The sequence below is a fragment of the Erythranthe guttata genome, chromosome 3 (genome assembly GCF_056151865.1).
Source record: "Erythranthe guttata isolate IM_541 chromosome 3, IM_541, whole genome shotgun sequence".
Classification (NCBI taxonomy): domain Eukaryota; kingdom Viridiplantae; phylum Streptophyta; class Magnoliopsida; order Lamiales; family Phrymaceae; genus Erythranthe; species Erythranthe guttata.
Window position 1 is genome coordinate 15,562,873 of NC_142535.1, and position 21,299 is coordinate 15,584,171.

At 32.9% G+C, this 21,299-nt stretch overlaps 3 protein-coding genes and 1 long non-coding RNA gene across 4 annotated transcripts; 2 read left to right on the plus strand and 2 right to left on the minus strand.

Annotated features, from left to right (window-relative positions):
- The first annotated feature begins 5,758 nt into the window (after nucleotides 1–5,758).
- Nucleotides 5,759–7,074, plus strand: LOC105962986 (bZIP transcription factor 44). The gene has a single exon (XM_012987335.2). It carries the CDS (start codon nucleotides 6,311–6,313, stop codon nucleotides 6,809–6,811), a length of 501 nt encoding a protein of 166 aa, XP_012842789.2. The 5' UTR covers nucleotides 5,759–6,310; the 3' UTR covers nucleotides 6,812–7,074.
- Nucleotides 7,075–11,529: 4,455 nt separating this feature from the next.
- Nucleotides 11,530–16,945, plus strand: LOC105963012 (uncharacterized). The gene is made up of 5 exons (XM_012987364.2): nucleotides 11,530–11,889; nucleotides 12,013–12,153; nucleotides 12,667–12,786; nucleotides 16,331–16,426; nucleotides 16,813–16,945. Exons 1-5 carry the CDS (start codon nucleotides 11,671–11,673, stop codon nucleotides 16,927–16,929), a joined length of 693 nt encoding a protein of 230 aa, XP_012842818.2. The 5' UTR covers nucleotides 11,530–11,670; the 3' UTR covers nucleotides 16,930–16,945.
- LOC148771920 (uncharacterized) lies at nucleotides 13,454–16,122 on the minus strand. Its single transcript, XR_016030364.1, has 3 exons — nucleotides 15,602–16,122; nucleotides 14,426–14,570; nucleotides 13,454–13,773 (listed from the first exon to the last, which is right to left on the minus strand). It is a non-coding gene; the product is annotated as an uncharacterized LOC148771920 (long non-coding RNA).
- A 518-nt stretch (nucleotides 16,946–17,463) lies between the features above and the next one.
- LOC105962985 (Peroxidase superfamily protein) lies at nucleotides 17,464–19,159 on the minus strand. Its single transcript, XM_012987334.2, has 4 exons — nucleotides 18,727–19,159; nucleotides 18,439–18,630; nucleotides 18,179–18,344; nucleotides 17,464–18,003 (listed from the first exon to the last, which is right to left on the minus strand). Exons 1-4 carry the CDS (start codon nucleotides 18,982–18,984, stop codon nucleotides 17,591–17,593), a joined length of 1,029 nt encoding a protein of 342 aa, XP_012842788.2. The 5' UTR covers nucleotides 18,985–19,159; the 3' UTR covers nucleotides 17,464–17,590.
- Between the last annotated feature and the right edge of the window lie 2,140 nt (nucleotides 19,160–21,299).

Sequence of the window (21,299 nt, forward strand, 5' to 3'; positions counted from 1 at the left end):
TAAGGCCTGGGGGGCCATGGCCCCCAGCATTTCTCGAATTTCTATAAATTATATAAAAATATAATAAAATTTGTGTAAAATAGCACTATGGCACCCCCTAATAAAATAGATATTTTTGAATTTGATGTGTTATAGGACATGTTTGGGACAGGCCATGATCTTGCCAGTCGTTATTTCACCATCGTGAGTTGGATTCCCGTACTATGAATCTCAAGCCAAACTGATCTCTACGTTGAAAATAATTTTAGAATATATAGATGAAAAACTCGAATTGTTATTTAATTATTTCACTTTTATGTATTATTATTTCTTTCGTTGCATATTGATTCTAGCAACTTAGTTAGGGTTGGTATTGGACCGGTCGGGTAATTAATTAAAATTAAGTATAATAAGATTCGGTTGTCCGAGTAATTACTGGTCAACCAACCGCCCCATATAAACTATTGGTATGAATGAAATAGCTATCCGTTATCAGTCGTAACAAATGGTTGAAACGGTTCGACTGTATTATAAAACTGACCCATGCACAACCTGAAATTTAATATAATTAAACGTTTCTATGGTTTATTCTATGAGTTATGTTTAAGAAAGTAGAATATTCTTACCTTAAGATGGGCATCAATTAAGTGTCTATTTAGATTTAGTATAATTTTAAATTAATTACGTCTTTGACTAATTTTGCGGTTTTGACTTTTGAGGCTATGAAAAATGGAGCATCTAATGAATCTTAATGTATTATTGACTATTAATGAACTATTTAACTCTAATTAAAACGTTTTCAATGCAGTCCCTTACTATTTAGATGTTGGGATTATTTGACAAAACCCCCTAATATGACATTTACTATTAGAGGGAATCCTTTTTTTTTCTTCAATTTTAAGATAAATCCATAATTTAATATTAAATTTTATAATACAATTATACCCTTAATCAAATTAATACCCACATTATTTAACCCTAGCCACAACGTTTCGTTCTCTCCCCCTCTCTCTCTATCTCTCACCCGCTCTCGATATTTCTCTCTTCCGAACCACCATCTCTTCTTCTGCTTTTTTTCTCTCGGCGACGAAAAGAAGACCACCATTCATCTTCTTCTTTTCTATGCCTCACCAATGTCCACAATAGCACACCACCACCTATGCCTGTTAATTCTTATCTCGTCGCCACTGAGATTCATAAAAATCCAATTAGACGATCCCCCATCATCCCCTTTGACGAGTTCGTTTCACCGCCTTGAAGACGAACTCTGATCTGTCGGTGCTCTCTAAGGACGAGGAATTTTTTTCTTCGGCTACCAGATCTGGATCTAGCGAGTAAGGGATTTTTTTCCGGAGATGTGGACATAGAGATAAGGGATTTTTGCAACACGAGAATGGTTATATTTTTCTAGCAAAATTTGAGTTTATAATTTTTGGGATAAGACTTCGCCTAAAATCGATCGGGTATGTGGGATAAACGGTGTTCTAGATCTAAATTGGAGTCGCCGTTGTGCCGACAAATATACGTGATGCAGGCGCGAACAATAAAGAAGGGGGTGTCGATGCGCTTACAATAAATAGTGGTTCTTGAATTCTCACGGGACAGTAGGTAGTGGATTATGTTATAGGGATGGGAGTTGACAACGCGTACAGTAAATAGTGAATAGTGGATTTCAAACAGTGAATAGTGGATTTCAAATAGTTGATTTAAAACAGTGAATAGTGGATTTCAAACAGTGAATAGTGGATTTCAAATTCAGACAATGAATAGTGGATTTCAAATTCAAACTAGTGTATTACGTTTGTTTATTTGTTAACTTGATGATGCTATAAAGGTGTAGGTTCAAATAATGTATTACGTTTGTTTATTTGTTAACTTGATGAATAGTGGGTTTTGATAAATATATAATTGTTTTTGATGAGTATATAGTGGATTTAAATATTTTGGTAGCATAACTGCAATTGCATAGTATATTTTGGAAACATGGTTGATTTCGCAATAAACAATTTATTTTCTTAAAAAGTAACAGTTTAATAATGTACGAAAGAATCTAGACTCATAAGAAGAAGTTTTGTTCACACAAACATGGTGATTTGAAAATAAACATTGGTTAATTTTCAAAACAGTAGCTTATGCAGTATATAGTGGATTTTAGAGGTAAATAGTGGATATTAAAGGTAAACAATGAATTTTAAAAATAAATAGTGGTGTTTTAAAAATAATAGTGGTTTTGTCCGGATAATAGATAATACAGAAGATGCGGTTTTTTTACAAAAGAAAAGATGTTGCGTGATTTTTGGGGTTAGTGTTGATTTGCTAGATTGAGTTTTTTCCTTTTTCAACTTCTAATGATCAACAGGTTACAAGGGCCTAATTTAAAAAAAAAAATCGAAATATAACAAGTGTAACTATGGTATTTTTTCCCGACCGCCATGGATGTAGCTGTTGTAGAACACGAAGAAGACATAGTATAATTTCTGGGAATAATGGATTAGTTTTTACGAGATTTTTAGGGTATTATTTTGGGAGAGAGATTAGGGTGAGAATCTAAGTTAGTGGGATTTATTTATGGAAAAATATTTTATTTGTATTTTTGTGAATATAACAAAGGGTAAATGGGATATTTTATCAAGGGAGGGGGTTATCCCAAATATGGGATTAAAAGTTGGATTTATCCCTCTTTTAAAATTGTATGAGGGGGTTATCTCATATAACCCCTTAGATGTTTTATCGAAGAGTTTCTTAACAAACCTTATTATAATTTTAATGAAAACAAAATCATTTTTTTTATTTTTTAAATTAGTAGGGGAAAAAAGCATGGAAATAACTATTGGAGAAGAGATCAAATTAAAGTTTCAATTAAAAATAAATAAATTGATGGTTCCTCCCACGTTTTATTTTATTTTATTTTTGGTGGGTGGAACTCTAAATCTATTTATTATTATTTATTATCCAACTTTACATCTCAAGTTTCACATTTGCCTTTCATTAAGATTTTCAGTCACATAACTAAAGTCACAATATGCAGACGAGGCTGCCTAATTGTTATAAAATGTATAAATTTATAGGTAAATTACGGCGAACCCCCTGAGGTAAAGTTAAATTATGAAAAAACCCCTCATGTTTGGGTAATTACAATCACCCCTCAACTATGAATATTCTTACAAATTCATCCATTATGTGTCAATATTCCTCAGTTTGTATCCGTTGACCCCATTCGAGCTCCTTATCTTGAAACAATATGATCATAAGATGTGGGTCTTAGCTTCTAAATATCAGATTATGATGCATCAGAAACTGTATTTTTGCACAAAACGATTACAAAGTAGAATCATAAGGGTGGACATGTAAGAATATTCATACTCGAGGGGTGGTTGTAATTACCTAAAGATAAGGGGGTTTTTTTCGTAATTTAACGTTACATCAGGGGTGACCGTAATTTACACTATTTTTATAGGTATTAAGTAATGTATTTCCCATAGTATATGTGTATCAGTGTATGTATATACAGAGAAATTGTTACATGCACTGATGCAAGATGTGATTAAATTATTAATTATAAATAGAAAAGATTATCAAAATAAAACAGCAGAATTAGGCTAAAGCATGTTATAATAAGTGGCGCCTGATAAAGAGCAAAAGGCCGTCACGACAAAATTAAACAAAAAAATTAAAAGATATTAATATCTGAGAGTGATGGTGCGTTGAATGTGATTAACAAAAACAATTTGTATTCCTTTGGAACTTCCAAAGGTTATTATCACTAATTAATTATTTAATATTTAATTAATTAATTAATCATTTTTTTTTTCTTTTTTGGACTGTCCTCTTATATTCAGGCGCATCCACCTGGAATCTTCTAGTATTTTGAATTTAATGTTGTTTTCATTTTTAAAATTAGTGAAAGAAGGCCGCAGTATTTTCAATTAAATACATACGGGACGGGGCGGGTTTAATAAAATCAAACCCGAAACAAGTATGGGACAGGTACACGTTCCACGGTCATTCCTAACGGTCTGTGAGATGGTACGTATATATATTGTAATAAATTGGGTGATTTTTAATCATATATCTATATAAATAACTACTCACTAAGCGCACATACATGTAGGTGTGTGCATTATTACGTGTAGAATAACAGTTCAAGATCACCCAATGTATTTCACCGTGTATAGATCTACAAAACCCTACACTACTACTATTTGATTTGATAGAATTTCATGGCTCTTTTTGTTGATTCCAGAATTGATTTTAGTTACCTAATATTCAACCGGTGACTGGATAAGAATTCGTGATAATTTTCAAACTTTTTACTATTTGGTTATCTTTAAATTGACTTTTAATTATGCCTTAGAACAATGTTGACTTCAAAAGATGAGTTGCAAGAATTATTATTACAAGTATACAAGGAAAATAAATGGGTACTTTATGTCTATTGACATTCCGTTTAACAACTTGATAATTAATAGTGATTTTAGCTAATAAAGATGTAGGGGTGTTTTCGTGAAACGAAGAAATGAGGATTTTTTATTGAAACAACAACAAAAGATCCGGTTGTTATTATTAGAATTGAGACTGGACTGCGTCGGTTATATTACCGGTCTAAAAAACAAACCATCCGACTAAGAAATTTTGCTCAAAGTTGAAACCATTGTCGATTCAATCTTTGCGTTTCGATTGATGGTTGACAATCGAATTTTTCGTTTCGAAATGGGTCGGTTGATGGGAATACTCGTCGCCTACCTCACTTATAAGCAAAATCACAGTATGCCTAGTGCCACGATCATTTTTCAGTTCAAAATAGTTAATAACAATTCAATAAAACATAAAATTCTAAAATTCAAACTAATTCCAGACATGCACATTCTCAAGTTCCGGTCGAAGTTTTATATAAGACTTTTTTCTTTGTTGATTTTTTTATTTAATTTCAAATCCTAACTGTTCAGATAATTCCAATAACCACTTAGAAAAACCACACCCTTAATTTTATAATATTGACATAGGTTGATTCATCGATAATTATCGGTCAACCGACTTTGGACAATATTTGAAACCAGCAACTCACCCATTATAAATAGGTTGTTCAAAAAAAATCAACCCCATCCAATGGGCCGATTAAATATTTATTACCTCTTGAAATAAAAATCAACCTCGCCCCAACCCTAATTATTATATAAATTAAATTACATAGAGAGAATTCAGCATATTCCATTAAAAAATATACATATACAAGACTCCTATTGGTTTATTAAATTTCAGTTCCGCCAATAATATAGATTCATAAATCCAACCTCTGTTCCAACGGTAAAAAAAAAAAAAAGGACAAACGACCATTTACATTGATTTCAACACTGTAATAATTTCAAAATGATGCTGTATTTAATTAGTAATAAAATTACAAATCAGATTCCCCTTTTACCTCAAATCATAATCAAATACTTCCTTTATAAACCTAAAACCCCAGATTCCGTGAAATCAAGGTTAAAAAAAAAAAATCGTATCTTTTGTCAGAAATTGAGTTTTCATGCATCGATTTCAGCGAAATATATATATATATATATTTAATTATTTTATTTTTTAAATGCCACTGTGACACTGTATCTTCCCTCCCACACAGCTGTATTGTACGTTTCTGGAATTATTTCTCCACCCCACATGCCTCATCAATCTCTCCACCCCCCCTCACGAGAGATTCCCCACCCCCTCAACTTTTCCACCATTTTCTCCTTTTCTTTTTCCAATTACTTAATTAAAAAAAATATTATATTTTATTATTTTCTCTCACTTCATAGCCTCATTTTCCTTCTATAAATCAAGCCCTTCTCTTCTTCTCTAACCTCTTCCTTTTCTCTTCTCCTCTCTCCCCATAAATTTTTTTGGGTTCTCTAATTAGTAGTTATATACTGTTGTTCTGTTTAATTTTCTTTTTTTAGTTTTTATTAATTTCTTGGGGGAGGTTCTGTTTGTTTCTTTAGGGATTTTCTGGCTGTTATTCTGCCAAAAAAACCCCGGAGGCAAAAGAAGAATTCTTTGAAACATCGACACGTCGTATATGCAATACAAACATAAATTGATGCTGCCCAAATTTATGTTATTGATGTGTTATAAGATTCATGTTTTCTGTACTCAGTGAGATTATCAGGTCCGGGTTTATGATTAATTCTTCCCTCCGGCGAAGAACGCACCTCGTTCAATCTTTCTCCGTCGTCTTTCTTTACTGGTTCTACGTTTTTTCATAATTAATATTTTCCCGAGCAAACAGATCTCTCTTATATATAATACATAAATCGAAATAAATATACTAAAAAATATAAAAAAAATAAAAAAAAATATGGCGTCTTCGAGCGGAAACTCGGCCGGTTCGGAGGGCGGAGATTTGCTGAACGTGATGGATCAGCGCAAACGGAAGAGAATGCTGTCGAACCGGGAATCCGCGCGCCGGTCCAGGATGAGAAAGCAGAAGCATCTAGATGATCTGATGGCTCAGGTTAACCAGCTCAAGAGAGAGAACGGTCAGATTTTGACCAGCGTCAACGTCACCAATCAGCACTATGTCCACGTGGAGGCTGATAATTCGGTCCTCAGGGCTCAGATGATGGAGCTCACCCACAGGCTACAATCCCTCAACGAAATCTTGAACTACATCAATTCCTCCGCCGAAGCCGCCGCCGCCGCCGGCGGCGGCGGCGGCGGCGGGAGCTGCGTGTTCGGGGCGGAGGAGTATCAGCACCAGGGTTTCGCCGACGGGTTCTTGAACAACAACCCGTGGAATAATATTGGTGGGATTAACCAACACCCGATTATGGCCTCGGCTGAAATGTTTGATTATTGATTATTATTAATAATCATAATTGGGGATTAATTGGGATTAAGAAAAAAATGGTCAAATTATTGTTTGGCTATTTCGTGGTTGTCGCGATGTAATTTTTAATTAATTTAGATCAATGAGTGTCTGGGGTAGGAAGGGACTAATTAAATAATATATTATTTTTATTTAAATAGTGATATTTAATTGGATTGGTCGTCTTTTTGTCCTTTGGATGCAAGTTGTATTCATGTTGGCTTCATCTAATTATTAAAAGAAATTGTGTTCAATTTGATCTCGTCTTGTAGATGTTACAGCTCGTGAAATACTTCGAATCGAATGTTATGCGGATTCACCAAATATACGTATAAATGTGAAATAAATACACTTCTACCATCATATATTATAATTTTCACAAAACTTATTTAACTAATATTCTATATCATTAATTCCACTTTTCTTAATAGTCAAACATTTATAAGAGGTTTACATACTCTAATTTTAGGAACTATTCATAGTATGGTTAAATTTCTTTATTAATTTTGTACCCACCAATTTATATTTATTATGTTTAGAGGCATATGTGTTGTAATATTTCTTAACACAAGGTGCTCAATTGATGGATGGTTGGTACACACTTAAACTTATGTAGATGCTATATTGAGTAAAATATACCTAATAATAAAGGGTAAATTACAACCACCTCCCTGTAGTACTGTCTATTTACGAAAAATACCTTATCTTTTAGAAATTAAATCCAGCTCCAAAAGGGATGTTAATGAAATAAATCTACAAATTGTAGAATGGTAGATGTAATCATGGAAAATGAGAGTTTTTTTTTTCTTAAATTAATCTTACTTCAGAGTGCGGTTGTAATTTACTTGATAATAAATTATCGTAAATTTACAAACAATCAACGGACATCAGTTGTCATTTTCTTTTTCGGAAAAAAAAAAAGACTAACAGATTATAACAACTTCTTGATCCTCCCTATAATCTTAAATTAAAATGCTGGTTTAACTCTTTAAATTTAATTGCATGTTAATAATAAAATAGGTTTAATTCATGTACTATCTTTCTTTATCTTCTTTAAATGAACTTAATTTTATATGGACCATGGGATGAGGTGATGAAAGCATGTGGGCATGCATATTAATTACTAAGGTAAAGCTGCTTGCCCAGAATTAAGATCTATTGTGCTTTTCTTTTTTCTTTTTTTTTCTTTTTTTTTTTTTATTTTCTTAATTTCGTGTTTAGTGGGGAGCAAGTGGTTGGGATTGCTTTTGTGCATGTTGTAACTATGTATGTAAAAATTAGATTTAAAAAAAAAAAAACTGTGTATGTAAAATTTGTGGTGGTAAATTGGTAATTAGTGTTCGCTATTATTCTAATTGTGTCATTTGTTTTACAAGTGACGTCATTGTAATTAGCATAATTAAATTACTTTAACAACTTTCATAATCCTTTATCCTTTCAAGTTGGTGCAATGTGATTGAATCTGTGACATCACACAACTGTGTTTAGAAAAGAAACATAATAATTAACAATAGAGGAATATTGAAGGTGGATTAACATTTGATTAGCATCTTCTTTTCATTGGTATTACAAAGCTAATATGATGAAGACGTGTTAATTAATTAAACTTTAATCTCATTTGTTTTATTGGACTTGGACAGCATTGCATCAGATTGTTGATTGGTAATTAACTGTAGTGGGGTGATGTATTATGACAATTGACTTGTGATTATGTAGTTAACTATTATGTTTAACTAGAGATAAAAGATCGATTAACATTGGTTTAGTTAAGGATATTTAACCCCTTCTATTAAACTTATTTTAAAGTAATGATAAAATGTTAGATCTGATAAGCTATTTTAAGAGCCGATAGGTTGTTACCAATTTTTATTAGAATGAAATGTTTGGATAATAAATTTATAAGTTATTTTTACTGTTTGGATAATAAGTTTACAGACACTCTAGTAAAATAGTTTGCGAACCATACAAGGGACATAAACCACACTAGGTTAATCATGTCTGACAAACTCGACTTAGCGACCGTTGGCAATGTAATTCGAACTTGAGTCATTGACACAAACTCACTTGTTCCAAGTTCCAACCGCTTGCGAGAGTGAATTCATAACGTCGCATGATGGTAATAATATAAATAGTTGTGCAAATAAGTTTGAGACTTGGCTCAATTTTGCAGTCATTTGTTTTTTTTTTTTTTTTTTGAAACTATAATTGTATATTTATGTGTTTTCTAAACTCTATCTAATAAAATTGTGAGAAATTAAATTTGTGATCGACTTTTACTCGTCGGAAAGCTCGTGCTCAAACTTGTATTGAACCGCCAGAGTTTAATTGAAAGTTGGAACTCTGATTATTTTGGAAGAACTCGGCCCGGTTTGTTTTCTCAGTTTTAGGCTTTTAGGTTTGAGTTTATTTAATGTTCTGAAATCAGGCCGGCCCGGTTTTATACCCCTTATTGCATTAATGAGAGCTGGCCCATAAGATATGATCCAGTATTATTTTTTATTACTTATACCCAAAAGAGTTAAGAAATTGTTAGCCTTAATAAGCAATTCGATTTTTTTTTTCTTTTTTTTTTGGATAATTAGGGAAAATGCATTAAACGAAAATCAAATCACAAGAGTCAACAATCGTCGTTCCCCCCATCACAAAAGCAAGAGATGGGAACAACGTCGCGGAACAGTGCCAATCCAAAAAGAATTACAAGCCCATTTAGCAAGGAAGTGAGCCGCAAAATTAACAGATCTAGAGATAAACCAGAAACGCCATCTTAGCCAAACTGTCCATAATTTTGAAACGAGGGAAATAGGAACCTCGGCAGTCCAGTGAGCACAATGAGACTTTGCTTTCATAAGAAGGATAGCATTCAAGCAATCTGATTCAAAGATTGCATCTTTGAACAACGTTGAGGAATTTGCATGCATCAAGAATGACAAGATCGGGCTTCAGCAATGGTAGGGTCCATGCAAAAGGTAAGAGCTTGTTGAGTCAAAAACGATTGAACCTTTAGAGTTTCTGATAATGCAGCTCGATGAAGGTTGGCCGCCGCCTACAAAAGTTGAATCATCATTGATTTTGAGCCATGCTTGAGCCATATCCATAAGCAATTCGAATTGGGTTCCTCAAATGTGTACTAAATGAAAATTTCTTAACATGCCTACTTATGTAATAAAATGAGCCCAAAATTTATATGGATTCACTTAATGAAAATCTTCAAACACTACCTAGCTTTAGATAAATCAAAATAAATCAAACAATTTATTTTCCTAATAAAAACAACACAAGGAATTTTTAGAAAAGAATAGCAAGTGCCAAATAAATAAACCCAAAGAAATTATGCACCACCATTAATTTCGGGCTCAATTAATTCAACTAAATCTAGAATACTCGCCGACCTCCCTTCGTTGGCATTAAATCACATACTCACATAAAGAAACGGTCAAATTTATTTCAAAAAAGTGGTGGGTCCCACACACCCCCCTCTAATGGGTCCCACACACCCTCTAAAATTCCATTGATTTTTTTTCTTGTGACGTGTCTTTTCAATTGGTTAGTAGTGAACATGAATTTAACAACTTAGATCAAACAAATTAAAAATTAAATTTCAATTTTGGTTTTATAAAGGTCGGAATTACCCCCACCATACAGGTTGTTAGCCAATATCATATCACTTTTTGTACTTTACTATTAATAAGTTATGCGTTAGTTTACACGGTCAAAGTTATTCTAATCTTCATGGTGAAGTCAACGTTATGGTTTATATTGGCTGTTGGTTTTAGCGGGTATTTGTAATTATCAATAGCAAAGGGACTAATGAATTATTTTAATTTTACTTGTACCAAAAGCCGAAATCACTCGCCCCCAGAGCCCGCATCCCTTGGCCCGACAAGTATTTGATAGAGAAATGTAAATCATGGTAACTCAATGGTGTAGTAGACCCGAATTATTTTTTTATTTTAATCTTACTTAAATAATATTCGTAATTGACACTTTTTTTTTAGGGTAAATTCCACTTTACCCCCTCGTACTCTGCCCAAGAACCACTTTACCCCCTCGTACTCTCAATTTCATCGATTTACCCCCTTGTACTTGTACAATTTCCCAATACAGCCCTCTTCGTCAACTTTTTTCGATTTTGACTTTGACGCCATTTGGTCAAGAGTCAAAATATTGACGTAAATATTGATTTTTTTCGATTTTGACTCTCGTGATTAGAAAAGAGAAAGTTTCACACATTCATATATTTTTTTTCTTTGCACTGGGTGGAATCGATCATTTTTTGGGTCTTGATTTTTACTAAGTTAGGGGTTCAATTTGGGGATATCTTGGAAGGGGAAGTGGTGGGAGAAGAAGAAATGACAATATTGACGGAGGAGAAACGACGCGTTATAGGCAGTGGCAATTTTGTAATTTACAGAGTTGACCAAACGGCGTCAGAGTCATAATTGACAAAAGTTGAAGGAGAGGGCTGTATTGGGAAATTGTACAAGTACAAGGGGGTAAATCGATGAAATTGAGAGTACGAGGGGGTAAAGTGGTTCTCGGGTAGAGTACGAAGGGGCTAAAGTGGAATTTACCCTTTTTTTTTAATGTGGATTATTACGATGGCGAGTATGCGTACGGGTGGGTGGGCGGGTGGGGTTTGTTTTGGGTCTTAATTATTAACTCATCGGCAAACAGCCCCACCTATAAATTCAATACCCTCCAAAATAATAATAAATAAAAAAATAATTAACTAACTGAGTTCTATTCTCTTCCCTCATTCGGCATTGTCGATCTGAACAATTTCATTAAAAAAAACAAACAAGAGAGAGAGAGAGAGAGAAACATTTCCAGTAAATTAACAGCAATAATAAATGGAGGATTATGTGGTTAAGTTGATTGGTTACGCGGTAATCTCATGGGCAACGTTGTTTCTGGTATTGAGGAAGCTGTTTCCGAATCGCTCCTTCGATTTCTGCAACCGCATTGTTTCTACTGTTCATGCTGTTTTAGCTGTCACTTTGGCTTCTCTCTCCGTTCAAAATTGGAGCTGCCCTGTTTGCCCTCTCGCTTCTAATTCTTCTCCCAAACAGGTCTTTATTTTTTTCCCCAATTTCTTTTCCATTTTTTTTTAATTTCAATTTTCAATTTTCAATTTTTCTCAGGTATTTAGATTTGAGTCTCTAATATACAAAATTTGTACGTAATTTGAGCAGATGCAAACCCTAGCTGTATCCGTGGGGTATCTGGTATATGATCTGGTGTGCTGCCTTTTCGACAAGAAAATTAAGCTTGATAACACCGTTCATCATCTAGTCAGCATTGTTGGTCTTCTTTCTGGACTTTCCTACCAAAGGGTAATTTCGTCTTTTTGCTCATTTTTTTTTTAATTAAAAATCTGAGCTACAATACTAATATGGGAAAATTACAGTTTTCACCCCTCAATGTTCACAAAAAAATCACAGTTGGTCCCTCATGTTTCCGTAATTTAACATTTTTTGTCATTTTCGTCAATTTACCGTTAGTCGGTTAGTGATGGGCACACGCTTGATTCTAATAGTTTTAACAGAAAATTGACGGAAATGACGAAAAGTGTTGAATTTTTAAAACATTAGGGACCAACTGTGTTTTTTTGTGAACATAATGGACCAAATGTGAAATCGGTGCAAACTTGAGAGATGAAAATTGTATTTTTTTCATATTAATATATAAAATTGCAGTGTGGTTCAGAAATAACTAAAAGTGTTGGTTTTTTAAAACATTAGGGACCAAATGTGTTTTTTGCGAACATGGGGGACCAAATTTAAAATCGGTGCAAACTTGAGGGGTGAAAACTATAAATTTTCCAGTATTAATATATAAAATTGCAGTGTGGTTCAGAAATGGTGGCTGCTTTGTGGATTACAGAAGTGTCAAGTCCATTACTCCACCTGAGGGAACTTCTTAAAGAGCTTGGCCACAAAGACACTGACCTCAATTTGGCTGCTGACGTAATTATTTCTTTTTTTTTATTATATATATATATATATATATATATATATATATATATATATATATTCTTTTATTTAAGGGGCCATTTGATATACACCCCTAGAATGGAAAATATATAGGGATAAGTCCACCCCTAAAATTCTTTCTTTGAGATACACCCCTGGAGAGGCAAAAGTACTATTGTGCCCTTATTTGTAAATTTTAACCAACTGCATTCAGCTTTTCCAACTGCATTCAGCATTATAACTAACTGCACTCCACACTTTTAGACCTGCATTTATCATTTTTTCAGATTTTTTAATAAAAAAATATAAATTTTTATTTTATTATTATTTTTTATACGTACCATCTTTTTGTAGTTTTTTTATTTTTTTATTTTTTATTTTTTAATTATTTTTAATTTTTAATTTTTAATTTTTTTCATTTTGTTTTTTTAATTTTTATTTTATTTTTTTTAATTTTTTTAATTTTTTTAATTTTTTTAATTTTTTTTTTAATTTTTAATTTTTTAATTTTTAATTTACTGTACTGAAATTGACTACACATGACTATAGTATACCACAGTGATGTATAGTCATATGTAGCCATGTACTTTTTTTTACCCCAAAGTTATGGTCGATCGATTATAAAACCATTGATTATATATAAAAAAATCATCTATACCAATAAAAAAATTCAAAATTTTATTCTTGATATTATAAATAATTTAATGTCTAACAAAAAAGTGAAAAAAAAAATACAATTATCAAGATCACTATACATTAAAAAAACCACATAGCTTGTATATAAATATATATAACTACATGGAACTATACATGACTACAGTTATCTATACGACCAAATTTGACTCAAATCGCACTTGTCAACACGAGAACCGCTTGTTTTGAACAACGAACACAATCCACTCCGCAAAAACTTACTACATAGTAGTTCAAACACCAAAACCTGTGAAAAAACTTACTACATAGTAGTTCAAACACCAAGACCTGTGAAAAAGAAAACGAGTTAAACAAACAACGAATTTTGCTTCAAATTTAAATGTGCACACACGCACTATCACCTACTGCTATACATAGATACTCCCCACATAACTCCTACATGACTACATGACTACATAGTTTATATATAACTATATATTACTACATGTGACTACACCATATATTACTGTATGTTACTACACGTGACTATATATTACTATATGTGACTACACCATATATTATTGTATGTTACTACACATGACTATATATGACTACATGTATATGACCACATGTGACTATATACATGTATGTGACTTTATTTGTCCGTTAAAGTACCTGACTTTGTTCTCCAGGCGATACGGAACAGCTTATATTATCAAAATCAAATTACAAACAGAGTATGCTAATCATTATTCTCCGTATAACCAAAGGTCAAAGATCAAAGCAAGTTGAAGTGGAACATAGATAAAATAATAGTTGAAACACACGTAAAGTAGTCACCTATTTCATTCTCGATAAATAAAATATCAATATCATATTACCAACAAAATATTCTCATCACGAATCTACATATACTCCCAAGTATAAAAACGTAAACAAAACATTTGAGGACCAATAAACAGTGATTCAATATATTAAGAAGCACATTAAAATTCATTACCTTTTCTATGCCTTCAATGGCTGAACAGTCAGTTTTGTCGCACCACCACCAGGAACAAGTTTCGAGTTTTTTTTTTTTTTTTATATATTTCTTGCCACAACAATCGCGTTTATGTACAAGTCGACTCCTAAAATTAAACTCACAGCTTCACACAAAAAAAGAAAAAAAATTAAAACCAAAACTCAAAAAATAACTGCAAAATTCGATGATGGATGTACAAAATTTACTTTGTTGAACTCAAAAAACACCTGCAAAATTCGAATTACATTACATGAAAAATACAAAAAAACAATGAAAAACACTTTATTGATAAATTTACTTTGGTCAACTATAGTCACATGTAGTTATGTCTTCCTGTTACTACATATGACTATATATGACTATATGTAGTCAACTATAGTCACATGTAGTTATGTTCATTCTTGTTACTACATGTGACTATATACGGCTACACGTACATGACTATATGTGACTATATATGGAAAATACGATTTAGAGAAAACGAACAGAAAAATGGAAAATGCACCATCTTCTACCGGCAAAAACTTAGTGCATAGAAGTTGTTCAAAAACCAAAACTTGTGACGAAAAATCAAGTCCAATTTAATTATTTACATTATAAATCAACTCATAACCAACAAATATAAATCGAAATACACAATCACACGCCTATGTTACTACATATTACTATATGTTATTACATATTACTATATGTGACTATATATGACTACAATTATCTATAATTGAATCTTCATTCAGATTCCAAACAAAATCAGGCATATCATTCCTTCTTTCTACAACAATTTTGTAAACGTACAACCTGTCCTCTCAACAAGGTAGCTCTCGTCCTCAAATAAACCAACAAAATCAGGCACATCATAACTTACACATGTAGTCATGTTAATATAGGTTTAACAAGCAAGCAATTAAACTACAATTTAGGTATTTTCATCTGAATATATCTTAAAAGGATAAACAAGTTTGTGTGTGTGTGAATAATGATTCCATTTATTACAGAGATTGACATTAGATAAACCTGTGATTAAAATAATATTAATTATGGTGGAGTTTATTGTAAAAATGAGTGGAGAGATAATTCACACCGTAGCAACTATTTTTATTAATTAAATAGAAATATAAATAATATTGTAAAAAATGAAGAATCAGATACACGTACTGTTTCCTCCACCGGGTGGGGTATCATCGATGCAACTGCTATCACGACGCTCGTCACTGCAATAGAAACCAAACGACACCGCATCCTGACTGTACCCCCACACGCCGTCGGATCTGGCACATACATCGCAATTGACGTTCTCAGCCGACCACCGGATCGAGAATCCCACTCACAAGAGCAAACTGCAATCAAACGACGCGCATCCTGATTGTACCCGCACGCGCCGCCAGATCTGGCACGAGTATCGCAGTTGTCGTTCTCAGCCGATCACCGGATCGAGAATCCACTCGCAAGAGCAGACTGCAATACAATTGTCGTTCCCCTGCTTGAACTTTGGCTTCAGATCTTGCTGCGACGGGTTTGAAGGGGACGGATTGAGATAAGATGGTGGAGCGACACTAGGGATGTGAGGAGCGGCGCTTCGAGGCGAAGGGCTGTGGGTGGAGAGAAACTTAGGGTTTAATGTGTGGAAGAGAAAATCAAATGAGAGATCGTGACTTTCATCGTGTCTTAATTCCCAAAAACTGCCCAATAAGGGTAAAACAGTCATATCCTTTGGTCCAGGGGGGTCTGACAAATTAAGATCAAAATTTGGGTTTTTGACTAGGACAAAAAAACTCATTGGGTCTCCTCATATATATTTTCAAAAGTAGGGGGTTATCACTCATTTCCCCTTTATTTAATTATATTCCAAAATAATTATTATTGAAGTTTGGTTTGGTATTGCAGATTGGTTTTGCGGTGATATTCACATTTGCAAGGATGATTGGTGGTCCTTATCTCACTTACGTCACTCTAACCGCTCATAATCCACTTCTGATTAAGGTAATTAATCACTTTCTATTTTTCTGATGCATTTGAATTTCTGGATTTAGAATTTAGGAATAAGTTGATAGAGATTTGAAACTAAATTCATATAATTTTGTTATTATAAATTGGATAAATTACAAAAACACCGCCTTGAACTTAGGCTAAATTACGAAACACACCCCATCTATCCATTATTATCAAAACCCCCGACATCTGTATCTATGGCGTGATTTTTCACGGAATCTTTTTTTATTCCGGTGAATATCTTGCAAAAATTGTTATTCTACCCCTGCAGACATGACGTTTCTCTATGCTAAGTTCAGGGAGTTTTTCGTAAAATTAGTCTCTCAAATATAGACTTACATATCTAAATGCAATATTTTATATTATTTGTTTGGCAGGCAATGGCTTTGGGGCTAATGCTTGTGAGCGCATTCTGGTTTTACAAGATTGCAAGGATGATATTTTACAAATTGGCTAAGAGGTCCTCATCAATTAAAATCAACAAAAACCATTAATAATATATATATATATATATATATATATATATATATATATATATATATATATATATATATATATATATATATATATATATATATATATATATAAATTGGCTCAAATGTTAATTTAAACATAAACTTGTTGATTTTTTTTTTCCTTTTGTTCTTTTAATGTTGTAAAAAGAACGAAGGTAACACAAATGTGACATATGCAGCCGAATATTTACGATTAGCATATATATTCGAAGAGTAGATCATTCGTTTATGGAGAAAATTTAATATGCATTTGCGTATACTTATCAATGACCCTATCAAATTCATATAAATATACATATATATAATCAGAATTTTAGTCCTATAACTTACGAAAGTTGAGAATTTTGGTACTGACCTGCGTTTAGTTGAATGAGGATAATTCTGGAAGAAAATAAAATATATCATTAAATTGTTTTTATTCAATGAAGGAAATAAGTATTCTTTTAGTAACTATTTATTTTAATTAATATTTCATAATTTTCGATCGATAAAAATAGTAATACACAATACTACTAAGATAAATAGCTTTTCAAATGCCCAACACACACCTATTACATATCACACTTAACATGAACAAAAACACACACACATACTAGAATCACATACATTATGTAGCAAACATAATTGTTTTTTTTTTTTTTCAGTTCAACCTACGACAATTTTTCCTAATCTCCCCTTGCAAGCCAACAAGAGGACTAATATTCCCCATCTTCACCATTGAATTAGCAAACTGGTGAAAGAAAAGCTCCTCGTTTTCCGCGTAGCTTCGGACAAGCTCCAACGTCTTCCTCACACTCCCCGTCGCCAAAACCTCGTCCGAATTAAGTAGCCCTTTGCCCCACAATATCAACTTAAAGTACCTGTTGTCGAATTTCACCGGAGATGAAAAATCCAGAGGCGAAATATTATTATCGCCCCCGCTTTTAGGGCAAACGGTTTTGAGGCCGTTGTAGTAATTTCGCTCCAACGTCACGTCGGGCTGGTTGTTGCCATTTTGGTTGTACAATCTTTGTCTGAATGTCACACATCTTGCCACTCCAATTGTATGCCCCCCTAATTTTGCAATTATAATAACATGTAATAATTTTATTAAAAATTCCAAATGTGACATTTTTCGCAATTAAACAAGATTGTAACATTTTTTTTCCGGCAATTGCTTACTGGATAAATATTCAACAAGGTCCAATTATTTAATTAATTATTATTTAATTAATTATAAATTAATTACCAGAAAGAGCAACAAGATCTTGTTCATCAAGACCATGTTTACTGAATTGATTGATGAGTGTCTGAATTGTGGAATTAGGAGCTGGAATATCAGTGTTTGATTTGCTTAGGCTTGCTGTTTTTGAGTCCCTTCTCCCTAATGGCACTTCCCAATGGGGCCCACCACTCTGAATGTGTGTGTGTGCGCGCGCAAAAATCGTTAATTAATTCCATTTTTAATTAATTATTTATTTAAATTAATAATGTATGTAACTAACTTACTAGGACAATAGAATCTCTTGCAGCAAGAGCAAGAATGTCTGAACAAGAAACAGTGTGTGGGCACACTTGTTCGATTTTCGCTTTGATCTCGTCTATCACTTCGAATCCCCTAAGCGAATTCTTGTTCGGCCCTGAATTTTTCTCGCTCGCTATATTCGCACTGTCGTCAAGCAAAACCGAAGCGTCGCAGCCCTATATATATATATTTATATATAGATGTCACAAAAATAAATGTTAGATCATTAAAAAAAAATGTTAATCCTAAGTATTTTTTTTTCAAGAATGTACCTGGACAAAGCAATCATGAAAGTGGAGCCTGAGCAAAGAAGCAGCCATTCTTGAATCTCTGGCAATAGCATTTTCCAGTACAGACATTATGATCTCATTTGCTTGTGGGCATGAAAACCGGTAGAATTCGGGTACAAGCCGCCCCGAATACGGGCCGCCGTAACCCGACCCGTAGCCCGAACCCGGAAAAGATTCGGATAGAGAGCAACATACGAGAACCGCCGCAACGAGGCTACAAAGGACTTTGAGAGAAGCCATATATGACTTACTTGATGAAATTTTATTACAACTTTCTTTATTGTATTTGATTTCTTGAATTGATGAAGTTTGTTTGTAGCAATGGTGGATTTATATAGAAAATATTATATTTCTAAAATTGATAGTACCAACTGCTCTACTATGTGTACTGAATCCTCTTATTACAAGCAAATATGCTAAGTAGGGATTTATTGTGTGACCATTTCAACTAGCTAGAGAGTTTGAATTTTGGGAGCAAATTTTTCTTGTTTTAGTTTCAACTGCTCCATGAATAATATGTCAGCCACGTGTTTGTAGTTTGTATGCTTACTTTAAATTTTAATCACTCTTTATAGACTTACTAGATTTGGTGTTTGCGTTTGCTGGTTTGTGTAATTTAATTTTTCCATTTTATTATTGTTACCTTAATTAATTGTTGAAATGGGATTGGAATATGGATGTATTAAATGTTTTTGTAATGAAGCAATTAATTAATCACAACAAATTAAATACGCACACGGAAAACGAAGAAGATGAAGAACACAACAAGTTTACGAGGTTCGAACTCAACGAGAGTCATACGTCCCAGGAAGGAGTACACTACAATCCACTAGTTCCAGAGATTACAGATCAATACATACGCAATAATAGAATGAATATTATGAGCTATAAGACCAAGTCATAATCTGCAGCTCAAATAGAAAGTTACTATATATAGTACTCTCAAGGCACAAGATCCCATGTGCACCAAATATTGGTTTTAGTGACGATTTTGTATGGTCGCTAAAAGTTAGAAAATGGTAGCTAAAACTTCTAGCGATCAAATTAAGCTTGGTCACCGGTGGTCACAACAGGGTAGTTACTAAAAGTACTCAGTGACAAGAAAATTAATTGGACGCTAAAAGATAAGATTTAGCGGCGAACTAATAATGGTCACTAAAAATATAATTATTAACGACCAGTTTTTGACTCGCTAATGTAAATTATATGGTGCCAATAATATTAACATGGTTGCTATAGCAACATATATAGTGGCCATATAATTTTGGTCGCTAAATAATATATACGTATAGTGACCGTATTTTATTGTTGCTACAGGATATATATATTTGGCCACCACATTTTTTGGTTGCTACATAATATACATGTAGTGACAGTATATGTTGGTTGATAAATAATATATCTGTTGGTTGCTAAAATATATACATATAGTGACCATATTATTGGTTGCAATAGTTTTTACATGGTTTCGACAATTATTAAATTTACTGACCAATTCAGATCAATAATTAATTGATTGAATAAAACATTAATTTTTATTTACAACAGTGGCTGTAAAAAAATTCAAAATAAAACTAAAGATTGCAAATTTACATATTATCAATCAAATGTGAATATTATAATTTCAATCTATCATACAAAAATACAATAATAAATCAATCATTCCAAATAGTAAGGAAGATTACTATAATTATTTCATAATAAATTCCACTTCATAAATTGTTAAGCGACAACAAATATGACTTCCACGATAACGTTCTTTCACTTCATCAAAAAGTCCAACCTGAGAGAGGGAAAAAAAAATTTAATTAGAAAATAAGAAATCATATGATAGAATCAATTTCAATCATTTGTCACTTAGTAGCACTCATAATTCAATAATGTATCTGGGCTCTTGCATAAGTAGCTACTTACCTCGTCCAGTTATTGAACGATTTACATTCATTGAACCCCCGTAGAAACAAATCAAATGATTTAATGAACCATAATAGAAGTGGTTCCAACTAGTATACATATGAAACGACTTAAAATTGATAGAGAATCAGATTGAAACTCGTTGAATTATTCAAGGTCGATAAATGAACTCAATTGAGTAGTCAAGGAATCGAGAAAAGAAATTATTGGAATAATTCCCAAATCAAGATGAGAACTTATTAAGTTCCAGGAAAAAGGATTTCAAATCGATCGAAGATTGCAATAGCTCAAGAATCAACAATTCTCGGAAATCAAATTAGTTCACAAGATAGGCGACAATAAATATATATTGAATTTAAACGACGAGTAATAACAATAATAAACCGAACGATACGATTGCTCGGCATATATCCTGTTTCCCAGAAAGAATAGGCAAGGGATAGGGATCCTCACATGGACTTCGAAGTCCAGTGAAAGGTGCTATGTAAACAAATATTCTTACGCTCAAGCCATGCTCAAGCCTTGAGTGAGAGCTTTAGTACGGTCGATACCTATAAAAATATTCATCACTTAACAAGATTCTAATATGACCGTATTACTCCACTATATCACTTAGTCAATTTCTTGAAACATTTATTAAG